At 40.5% G+C, this 12,830-nt stretch overlaps 1 protein-coding gene across 1 annotated transcript in view; it reads left to right on the forward strand.

The window, feature by feature from the left end:
• Nucleotides 1-211: 211 nt before the first annotated feature.
• Nucleotides 212-12,830, forward strand: part of LOC116045528 (SPHK1 interactor, AKAP domain containing) — a 65,293-nt gene continuing 52,674 nt past the window's right edge. Inside the window, exon 1 of the mRNA XM_031293189.2 lies at nt 212-305. Within this exon, the coding sequence (XP_031149049.1) occupies nt 262-305 (44 nt within the window). The 5' untranslated portion in view covers nt 212-261. The remainder of the gene's footprint in view (nt 306-12,830) is intronic.

Raw genomic sequence — 12,830 nt, forward strand, 5'->3', positions numbered from 1 at the left:
GTGTGAGAGGTGAAGACACACTGCTGTGCTTTTAAATTGCTTACATCTCAAAACACCTGCTGGATGATGCGGAGGAAAACTGCTGGACAGCGACAACCTCAAAGAATGGCAGCCATCTGTTCCCACCTTCTGACTCTGATATAGTGTCTGCATGTTTGTGTGTTTTTATAAGCTCTTTTATCCATTCAACTATCTTTGTGTATTTCAGGTGAAGAAGCTGAATTGATAACTTAGGAACGTAGGCGAAGAATCGGACTGAAGATGCTGTCATCACTGTTTACTGTGCTGCGGACCTTCACTGAGCTGTAAGAACTACTACACTTTTTTGTGAATGGCATGTTGTAGATGTATACCAAACAGTATATTATCACTGCAGCAAGCAGTTTTTTGGTTAGAAATGGTTGTAGAAGAGCTACAAAATGTGTCAACTATTCACTATTCACTTAAGATATTTTGCGTGAATTGCGGTGTCAAGTAACTCCTTTCACAAAACAGGCGACTGCTGCAGGTGTCTTCCCTTTTTTTCAGAGCTTTTTAGAAAATAAACAATGGAACAAACAACAACAACACAACCACTTCATAACATTTGAGTCAGTGCTAAGCTAACTTATTTTGTTACTCCAACCCGAGGCATCGTAAGGCAGGCAGAGGTACAGTATGATATCATTATGACCTTAATCCTGTTGAAGGTGTGGCAGGCTATATCATCTATTTACCAAAAAGCTAAAAGAAATGGGAAGAATAACTGAAAGTCACACCCATAATTCATGGTGTAATGGAGCAAGGAAAAACATGCATACATAAAGAAATGCCTAACCTAGCCTTAAAACAAGCTATCGGAGGCCTACAACACTTTTTACTGCATGTGAAAATAAAAAAATAAAAAACAAAACCCTATAACGTAAATCTGATACTTTAAAAGGGATATCCTTTAATATCCCCATTAAAAGATTTAAGGATTAAGGACTTAATCCTTAACTTCACCAAATGTATTTTACACATTAACAAATCATTATCAAACCCTGTCATGTAGCAAATGTTGTTTTGCGTTTGCACTTTTTTGATAGCCGTTTGGTTTTCAGCCTGATACATAGTAGTAGTCTTTTTGTTCAACCTTTAATTTATAAGTTGTCGAACTTCTCCAAACATTACCTTGAACATCACTGAAACGTATTTGACTGATATCTAGTGAGTGGGTACTCTGGCAGCTGTTATTGCTTAGCTCCACATTGACAATTTTTGTTGTTAAAACGTTTCAGTTGACCCAAATATTTGCGAAATGCTATTCATTCTGCTTTTTAATTTTTCTATTTTTGTTGCTTTCCTGTATCACTATTTTGTATTACACTCTCTCTCTCTCTCTCTCTCTCTCTCTCTCCATAGGGTCTCAGTTTACATTGACTAAACCCATCATAATAAAAATAGCCATCCCTTAACATCACTAAAGCATTTCCCCTCCCCACCACATGGGGCACACTTTGTTGCTCCACCCCACTAACATCTGCCTCCAGTCTCGGGGTGATTACGACACTTAATTGCAGCAATTTATCATTGGATCCCGAGCCGGTGTCCAGAGGGGACTCGGGAGAAAGAGAGAGAGAGGGAGAGAGGGAGAGAGGGAGAGAGGAAAATGAAAAGGCAAACACTTATGCATGCACTGGGACTGCTGAGGCAGATAGTTGGTCATAAAGCCCTAATGGATGTCAGGCTGCTGAGAGAGCACAAGTCTCTAAGATACACCTCATCAGCAACAGCACCGATGTCTCAGCAGCACGGCCTGTACTGTATAACAGGTGCCACAACCTCAGAAAAATGAATGGGACAGATGTTGAAAAGAGAGGGAGTGTTGTGTGTTTTATGTAATATTAGAGGGAAGGTGGAGGAGCACGAAGGGATGTTTTGTTGTAAAGGAACACTGGCAGTAGCAAATGAAATATTGTGCTGTGGGTTGTGCTGCTGTAGGTGATTTGTTTTTTCTTTCGGGAGAAATGACAATGTTCATTTTCCCCCAGCTTTTTGTGTTATTCTTGTGGGCCAGCAGTCAGATAGGAAAATTGAGTAAAAGACCATAATACATGCAAGCAATGGCAAGCAATGGTAAGAAAAAAACAGCATGAACAGCAGCATCATGTAGATCAAACTTCAGGGGAGCGCTTTAAAGGACAGAGGTGATAAATAATAAAGGGCATCAGAAACACCTGTTTCTAATGCACTAAAATGATTCTAGCAGGATGACCCGGGACAGACTGAAGTAGGGCAGAAGATAATTGTAGGTCAAATTGTGCTTTGGGAGAAGAACAACGTGGATGTGTATGTACACAGGTGCTTGGATGTTGGTCTTTGTGTGTGTGGTAGTGTGTATTATGGCTGCAATAACTGTAACAAAAATCCATCTTCATAAATCATGGTGCAGAAGAAAATCTGCCTGTACTAACACATCATGAATGCTGATATTTATAATACAGGATTTATTCTTTTAGGTGGCTGACCCTGAACATTTACAGTGTACCGCCACACTAGCAGCTTAGGCTGTAGGCACGCAGTGCTTTAGGCTAAATTCTAACTAAGGGGAACATGAACGTATGTACCAAATTCCATGGCAATCCATCCAACAGTGGTTGTTGAGATAGTTTGGATCAAAGTGGACAGATTGACATTACCATCTATTCACCCTTTGCACGTGACGTCACGCTCTACTCGCGCAAATTATGAACGACATGACAGACGGCGGAAGAGCTATGCTGTAGATGGACGGCAAGCCAAACCTCGTACGTGTTTGTTCGTGTTCGCGCATATAATAAAATGGTTATTTCTTGTTGTGCGGTGGGCTGGGCCAATAGACAGGGTAAAAGCCAATATGGAGACCCAGTCAAATTGTCATTTGTAGAATGAGTAGCCTATGTAATGGGCAAGTACCAACTAGCGTGATAGGGCTGTGCAGTCTACCCATTCACAAACGTAGCCTAATGTCAGGAATACACTGATCAGTGTCTCAAACAGTGTCATCGGAATTCGGCAGGGAGGAGATTTTCGGCACGAACACCGGTAACGCTAACGGAGGTGTAATGTTACGAATGGCCGCTGTTCTGACTCGGGTGCCTGGGTCTGTTTCCCGACGGTTCAGTAAACTGCCGTTAGCGCCGTTAGCGTCCTTAGCACCGGAGTTAAGTGCTGACCGGGTTTGGATTGCTTTAATGATAGTGGCTGGCTGCTAGCTGGCTGTGGGCTGACTGTGGATGTATCCCGGGGGCTGTTGTCAGCTCTCATCCCGACTGAAGCCTTGCAGCGCTGGGAGAGTGAGGCAGACAGACAGGGGTGTGCTAGCTGGCTAAATTACCATTAGATTAGTCATTAACAATGTCGTAATCTTATGTTACCCACCAAGAATTTGCTAACGTTATAGACCAAGCATTAGCATTAGCTACGTAACTTGTCAACCAGCACCTTTATAGAAAGCTAACCTTAAAGCAACACCAAAGCATTTTTCCTCTTCGGTAAGAAGAAGATAGTATTATTATTACAGTTTATTTAGTGTAAAGTTTATTTAACTGATTGAAACTAATGAAACTTTCCACTCGTCTACTACACTGTTTAGCTTGTGCTTCCGGTGATTCTGCCGTCCGTCATGGCGTCGTCATGTGGTCGTGGTCACGTGTTTGAAAAGGGTGAATAGAGCTACGCTAGCATGGCTAAAAACACACAATACATTCAGATCTAGCAATTACACATTTCAGACATAGACAATGGCAGTGCATTTAATCTCACTGCTTATGACACATCCCCCAGCCTCCACTGCCCTAGTTTTAAAACATTTTAACCATTATGTTGCATTTGCTGACTAATCACACACTGACCCTTGCCTACCATGAGCCCATCTTTTATAGAGGAACTGCCTATTAGAAAACATGAGCTGCATCTGATGTAATACCACCAGCTAGACTGGAGTCGGCCCTCTTTTTGTATATGCAGCTTGAAATCCTGGGTCAAGCGTTTGGCACACAATCTTTTAGCATATTCATATCAATGTACAGTCAAAGCTTCAAAGCTAAACAGGAAGACCACTGTACTCAGCAGTGATGCCATATGGCATGACACTCCAGCTTGGTGTTCTCAGAGCTGTCAGCCACCAGTGTTGAGGGCAGTGTTCTCGCCTTGTCGGAAACACCAAACAGTCTCAAATCAAGAACTCTTCATGCAAGGATGGTAGGCAGGGTTGTAGTTGCTGCTTGGTGTGCAGGTGTGTGGTGCTGTAAGCATGTAATCAGTGCTCAGAGGGTTATGTCTGAAGTAGACTAATCAGATGGAAGATGGGGCTTCTAACAGCAGGTTTAAATCAGCAATGATTATCTCACTGTCTCTTTCTCCACCTCTCTCTGTTCCTCTCTTGGCATGAATGAGCGCAACATTAAGAAGAACTATGCTAATGGGCTTGTGTCTTCCGACCATGCTGCCCTTGCCGGGCTCCAGGCTTTATCTGGCTTCTTTGCTCTCCGCTTCTTATGTCCTTCCTGCATTGCCATTTCTGTCTCACTTTCTTTCATGTCTATCGTCCACCTGTCAGATTTATGAAACTGGTAGATCTAATAGATGCATGAAGGTTTAGGTTCTTAGATATTTAGCAGTATAGCTGGGTTAGAGTGTGAAACAAAAAGATCAGAGCAAGATGGCGAGACTTATTTCTCCTTTCTTTTAGCTTTTGGTTTTACAGACTATTTTTGCACTCACCTCTACTGTAAAATGTTTTCTTCTGTAAATGACATAGATTTTCAGCAGGGGGACAAAAAGAATGACTGACTTTCCAAGCTAATGGTGGGTGGTGAGAAAGGCTCAGTTGCCAACATCACACCTCTGTTTGCCACCAGGTTCATGAAAACTGGAGCAGCAGGTCAGATGCACTGAGTATGATTTGTGTGTCCGTAGAAAAACTGTGAAACTGTGTCTTGCAGGGCAAAAATCGAGAATTTGCAACCTTTCCACAGGAGAATGTGAAGGGAGTAATGTTAAGATTGTATTACATTTACTATCACCAGGGGTCTTGCCAGGCCAGTGAAGTGGCTGTTGCAATTGCAACAGTAACAAACTGGCAATTCGGGGACCTGTTTGAGTGAAACAATGCTCCCAGGGTGAGACATCAGCATCTGTTCCAGTACAGTCTCACTGACTGGCAAAGAAAGTTGTCGAAACAGCTCTATGGTTTATGATAATAATGGTAACACACACACACACACACATATATATATATATATATATATTAAAAGGAACACGCCGACTTATTGGGACTTTAGCTTATTAAGTTAGAGAAGTCCATACATACCCTTCTCATCTCCGTGCGTGTTGTAACTCTGTCTGACGGCTCCACGGGTAGCTTAACATAATGACATAACTTCTGCTACTTGGGCGGAGTGATATGCTTGCAGCACCTGAGAAGCCCCGAGCAGAGAGTAGCAATGCTTTGCCTTTCTGAGAAAATAGTTCCCAGTTTATATATGGTTAGAAGATGGCTGTGTCTCATGTGACCTTATTTGTAAACGCTGTGACTATACAAATCACAATCTGTAAATAGGAACATGTTGGCATTATTTTGTCACTTATTCGGAGCAGTAGGCTAGTTGGAACCGGTTACCACCGGTCGGGCCATCGGACAGAGTTACAACATGCACGGAGAGGAGAAGGGTATGTATGGACTTATCTAACTCTGGGGGTTACGGTGAATAAGCTAAAGTCCAAATAAGTCGGCGTGTTCCTTTAAAAGACATTTATTTAAATGAGAATATTTAATATTATTACTTTACATCACTTGTAAATTAAACCACCTCCTTTTTTTTTTAGATATCTAACTGTATCCAATTGAGCTGATCTTACTTTTAACCCTCCATTTTCTTTCTCTCCAGTCTCTCTTTTGTTTCTCCCTCAATATGTATATATATATAAATATATATATATATATATATATATATATATATATATATATATATATATATATATATATATATATATATATATATGTATACATACTTGTCACTTGTTAACTTTTGCTGCATAGCAACATCATTGGGCAAGGTGCTTTGTTAGCCAATCAAATACATGCAAGCTCACATTGCTGTATAAACCACTGTGCAGTGTTTTGGCATTTAGCTTTCAGATTCAGTGATCTGTTACTCAAATTGGATTTACTGGATTGTATATCATGTCTCACCGATACCTGAAGCAACATGCCCCCACCGACACAGTCCCCCACATAACATGCTAACAATGACCAAACTAAAATGGTAATGTTTATCAAGTGTAATGTTTACCATGATCACCATCTTAGTTTAACATGTTAGCATTTTGTTAATTTGTTTTTCACACAGCTGAGGCTGATGTTGGTTTGGTTTGGTTGGATATCTGGTCATAAACCAAAATATTGGTCAAATAAAAAAATTGACCTGATGATGCCATAGATGAAACCTTGTTGAGATATTTTACAAATGTTACAAACAAAAGTCACTAACAACATGATCATAGTGGTGCCAGAGAAAAAGCAAAAGGATCACCAAAGTCATTGGGATACATTCTCTGGGGAACATGAATATCTGTACGAATAGTGCTCTGTAGTACACGTACAGTGGTAGATATCGCAGGACCCATATGATATTAGCACATGAAGGACTGTCTGCTAAGCAGCAGTGCAGTCTGGGCCTGCCACATGGAAGAGCAGGAATAATGAGAAGCAGGACTGAGGGTCATTAGAGGGTCTTTTTCACACTGGTGGCTGAAAGACTGCCAGTAGAGTTTGCTTAGAAATGTGTGTGTGTGTGTGTGTGTGTGTGTGTGTGTGTGTGTGTGTGTGTGTGTGTGTGTGTGTGTGTGTGTGTGTGGTGTGTTCAGGGATCAGCAGGGGACAAGACCATTTTATTGTTCTTTTGGGAAGTATTGTGTTTTTCATAGTGTATTAAGTTCATTAAGTGATTGCTGTTCTGAAACACTAAAGATTTGTTCATCCTCTGCTCTTTTTCTCTCTCTTTCAGCTCCCTTTCTCTTGTGCCATAGCCCTCCTCTTACTCACCTGTCGTTCTTTCACTTCACTGTCTCTCTCTGTGACTGTTGCGAAACCTGTCTGGTCTGCCATTGATTGAAGATTTTGATGTCTTTGTGGTAATCTGCATGTTGGGCTCTGCTGGTGATACAATAGGACTAGGAGTGTGTGGAGGAACAGATGCTTGTATGCACAAATAATGGCATACTGTACATACTGTATAGAAACACATGCATAAGCAACACAAAACGGATATGAGGGCACACATAAACATATACAGAGAGACGCACACACAATGACACAGCGACCAGAATGCCTCAGCAGATGCTGTGTGGTTGTAGGGATCAGATGGACACTGTTGAATCTATACTGAAGGAGACAACGTTGTGGTTGTAGACAGTAGGACGCCTGATTAAAACTGGCTTGAGCCATCTGTCCCAGCATCTCTCTACGCACAGACTGGCTCTGAGACCATTCCATTCTGCACACGATTATGTAGGCACTTTGTACAAGTTTAGAACACTCTGAAAAATGCAGTGTCAACAAAGTCAACATTGTTTCAAGGTTTGATCAAACAAACAAAGCAGCTTTGCTGCAGCTGAAAAGTTAGATGAGAGGATTGATGCCTCTCTCAGGTCTGATCGAAACATACATAGATATGAAGAAGACTGTCCTCCCCTGAAAACGTTCCCATAAGTCGTTTGTTCAAGCAACAATTACGACTCATATTTACATGGCCTCTAGTGGCCGTAGTAATTTTGACGGGAGCAAAGCAGGAAGTAAGGTGATGAAGTATAAGAGCGCCAAATTAACTTTAAGTAACAAACGGAACTACTGTACATCACGTTTGGCGTCACATGCTTAACCGGACGTGAAGTAACGTAACAGATACTGATTTTAACCCAAACCGCAATCTTTTTCTAAACTTAATTTCCCAATGTTAAAGATGTGTTTAAAACCGCGACCGTTGCATTCTCTGGTTTAGGTATGACGGAAAATGCTCCTTTGGGTTGTATTTCCTGCCACTGCTATGGGCGCTAATTTATGATTCCTAGGGTAGGAATAAACGGTGTATATGTCATGACTCAGGGAATTTGAAGACCGAAAAGCAGAGAGCAGGGGGCTGTTGCACAAAAGTAGAATGAAGAAATCCAGGATAACTGAAAAAGCGCAGCTTGACTTAGTGTGATCCACTCATCGCGGCTTAATCGGTTGCACGTTTACTGAGCCAGGATGAGAAGGTGAAGCTATGTCAAGCCAGGTGTAGATAGCTGGGATAGGTGCACGTTCACGGCTTTCTTAAATAGACCACAGTATTGATCACAGATTTACTGATGCAGAAATGGAGAAGACGCGTGCGGCATATGTTTCACCTGCTGAGCAGCAGCTTCTAATGGAAAGTTACGAGGAGGTGAAGCATATAATATGCAAAAAGGGAAATACGGCTGTTGTTATCAGACAGAGAGAAAAAGCCTGGCAGACAATAGCAGACCGACTGAATGCATAAGGATTTAAAAAGATCTACTTACTAGTCACTCCACATTTTCACAAAGTTGTACACTCTGTTTTAATTTCTTTTAATATGCTTGTTTTATGTGTTGGTTTTATTGCTGTATCTGTTTTTATGTGTTAAATGTGCTGGTTTTACTGTAAAGTGTCTTTGAGTAGCTTGTAAAGCACTATATAAATAAAATGTATTATTATTTAGCCTACTTTGTCTTAAAAGTGAGCAGAGGGAATTAATGTTCCTCGGGAAATTTACCCTAAGGACTAGGCTTAATTTCAAACCCTTATTCATCATGCGAGAATATGTTTTACAACCATATGCACCAATCTCTATAAGCTATGTATTATGTCTAATTCTAAATATCTTTCTGCAATTAATGTCCATACAGAACAAACACGACTGGACAAAAACTAGAAAATGAAGTGCCTTCAATACACACTGTAAGCATATCTGTAAAACAATGTAGCCTATTATTCATGTTTTTTTTTCTCACTTCCAAGCTCGAAGATGACAAGTGACAGCACCAAAATAAAAAGATTAAGAAGCTTTGTGGTATTCCAACACATTCCCACTCCCATCTCGTAAAATACGGATGTTTGGTCAGGTGCCATCGTCGTCTTTATTGACGCTAAAAGTCTCCTTTAGAGTCCGCTGCACGGTGCGGGAAGATCCCCCTGCCTTTTATAAAGTGTTACCTAATTAAGACACAAAGGGTGTGAAGAGAGAATAATGGTCCTCGCAATAGTTAGACTACAGCTCAGATAGTCCCAGCTCAATGTTAGCTTACTGCCAACTCCCCCAGACGTCTCATTCATGACCTTTCAAATGATTGCTGATTAGGAGCACTCAATCGCCTCTAGCGACGAGAAAAGGGAAGCAGGGAGAGCAGAGGAGAGGTGGAGGAGGGCCATCTTATCTAAACAACAGTGTGTACAGTGAGTATTTTCATTCAGTGTTGGCAGTCTTTCCACTGGGCTGAACACACACTCTGCTGATAGAAAAGGATCAGTCACTCTCAGTTAAGTTGTTTTTTCAGCAAACACTCACTGTTTCACTGTCAGGGGTCTCACTGATATGATAGAAAATGACCATCTGAAATTGTTTCAGTAGATCACTGTTGGTCTTCAGGATGGACAAGGCTAAGAGATTAGGGATTAGGGGTTATGACTTGCTTTCCACTTATAAGTATACATGAGTAAGTAATTCTGGATCTGTAGGTTTACCTATAAAATGCTCTTAATGGCCAAAGTCAAAAATTCCAGCCGAATACATATCAACTGCTATTATAAAGGGTATTGTATATATATAAATGTGATATATTGTGTATATACATTTAGCCTCAAGCTGTTGTGTCTTTTAAAGCATCTAATCAGGGACAAATGCAGAGTATACCCATCATCTTTCTGAATAAGTATGTAAACCTAAGAAAAATGATATTTATATACTACTAAATGATTTTGCTCAATATGCATTGGAGAAAACATAATTGCTGTGGCAATTATGGTCGGTGGCAATGTGAAGACCATGGTTTGGTTAACAGGGGCGTTTCTAGGACTTGAGTAGATTCGGGGCTTAGCCTGGACCCATTTAAATAAACTGAATGCAATGCAAAACAGTGATTGGCTTGCCCAGCTTGTTAATAACCAGTGTATGTTCATTTTAGCTGACCAGTTTGTAGATGTTATTTAGATGGCGCTACTATTTGGCCTAATCATAACTGGTCTGGCAACCCAAAGGCCAAGGTTTTGTTTCCAGATTTGTTTGATGACTTATGAACACTTCATTTCCTGCATTCTGGTGAATTTTTATGCACCTATTTCTACCTTTTTCTGAATCAATATGCTGGAAATATCTTTATGTAAAGGGAAACATAGATTACAATCCAAATATAAAAACATAATGGAATATATTGCAGTAAGGCTGTCAGGCATTCTGTATTGCGTTCATCTATTTATCCTCCTGTAGATTGGCTTGTCTAATTATATCTGAGTCAGCACACATGTAGGCTGGGCATACTTTACTCTTCCCTCCTCTTTTGCATCTTTTGTTGAGGAAGTAACCTCCTTAAATGTGCATATGACAATTATTCACCTCAATGATACATTAATTCATTTTAATGAATTAATAAACCCCTGGACTGAAATATTTCAGATGTGTTTGAGCAAGATTTCTGCTCATGTTCAAAACTTTGTGCACATTCAAAATATATCTGTGTTCTCTGAGATTTGGAGGAGTCGTGATATTTTGAGAAAAATAAAGTTATAATAGGCTATTATAAGAATAAAGTCACTATATTTCAGAAAATATTTACATAATTTGGATGATGTGCTGCATACTAATCACATTATGTTCTTAATAAAATAAGAAACTCACCAAGAGTATACAAAAATAGGCTTTTCCCATGTGGTTATTTTATACAACCTATTTATGAAATTACTAGCCCCTAATCCCCAGTGTGTTCTGGGGGCCTGTCAAGCTTTGGACCACCTGAATAATTCAGGGTTTCACTCCCATCCAACATAGGTGGTCCTCTGCCTGCGTCATCTATTTGTCATTTACTGTTTTTATAAATGGCACTTGTGTGGTGCTTATTCATCGACATGAAGGTCACTGGGGGCAAAATGTTCAATGAAATATTTTGTGTGTGTGTGTGTGTGTGTGTGTGTGTGTGTGTGTGTGTGTGTGTGTGCGTGTTATATTTCCACTGTATCTATGTTTTTAAGGATACAATTCTGGGTAAAAGGCAAATAAAGAGGGACAAACTAATTATTGCCATTCAAAATCATCCCAGGTCTGTGTTTTTCATCCCTGTAATTTCCAGACTTAACACATCATGGGTAATATGTTGGAGCATAAAATGCCTCATTGCTCATCACTATGTTATGAATCTTGTTGGATGACTACCCCCTTTCCCAAGTTATGACCTTACAAACTACAGCAGGAAGAATGTTATCATAATAATAAAAAAGGTCTCCAAGGTTTACCCTCGTCCCACTTCTGTGGCAGAGATGAAGAATATTGTATACCCAGTAAGTGTTTACTGAAACATGAAGGCACATTACCAGGCTGTATCAGATGGGAAAAAAAAAAAAAAAAACGAGCAAAAGCAAATGGAGCTGAGGAAATAGGGTGGATGTGTGATGAAGCAGTGAGGAGAGAAACAGAAAGAGAGAATGAGTCAGCAGCGGTAGCTTTCGCTTTCACCCTCTCTAAGGACAGATGTTTGCCTAAGATGAATATTCCCACCACACAGAGTTTATTCATCTGCATTATCCCCACCCTTACCAGGTGATTTCATGCCTCCTGAGCAGCCAGAAAGGCCCTTTTTACTGGAGCTGCGATGTCCGGCCTGTCACAGATTTTGATAAATGATACTGATAAGCCAGGCTTGTGGGACGGAGTGTAAGGCAGGGCTAAATTTAGCCCGCCAAAGAGCGAGCATTGATCACACTGTTTACTTTCCTCCCTCCTCCCCCCACGCCATTCATAGCTTTTCAATTTTTTCATGAATTTTTTAACTGTGGAAATCTTTACCATTAACACCTCTTCCAGACCAGTCATAATTCACTCATTGCCAGTTGTTGTTTTATACTAAAGGCAGCAGCCATTACATCTGTTCCCATTCACTGTCGTCTTAAGCGATCACAGATTTGACAGGTGGCAAATAAATTATGAATCAAGTTTCCACTGACCCCTGAAGGTGGAGTCCTGTGTCCTTTTTCTTAGTCCACAGGTAATTAAGTGGGTTTCAATGTCCATCATATTGATCTGCCGGAGGTCATTTCCTAGCCTGAAAATGGTTGATCAAATTTCAGTGTGTTTGCGTGTGGAAAAGTAAGACAGAGAGATCTCAGGATTGTCCTTTGAGGCTGGACAATAAAATCCTCAGACATGATTACTTTGCGTCTTGTAAATCCAGATCCAGTTCTTGCTCTCACCTTTACCTCGACCCGACTTCACCCACAAATCCTTTTGTCTTGTGCCATCAGATGCTTCATTTAATTTCCTTTCAATTATTGTTGTCAATTGTCTCTTTCCAGCAGGGTGTGTGGAACTTGTACAAATGGACGAGTGACCGGTGATTCAGGTCTTGGATTTTTGCCACTAGTCCTTTTTTCACATTTTCAAGTTGGAAAGTCTTTTTCTGGGACTTCCAAGTTGGCAGCTAAACAACATTACATCCTAGTGCTGTTTTTACACTTCCAGTCTAGAAAAATTGAACTGCATATTAACACCAGTGCCAAGGACATCGGCATCAGTTAAAGGCACATTTTATTTTTTGTATTTGGCTGACTTTACAAAGGC

The sequence above is a fragment of the Sander lucioperca genome, chromosome 5, assembly GCF_008315115.2.
Source record: "Sander lucioperca isolate FBNREF2018 chromosome 5, SLUC_FBN_1.2, whole genome shotgun sequence".
NCBI lineage: Eukaryota > Metazoa > Chordata > Actinopteri > Perciformes > Percidae > Sander > Sander lucioperca.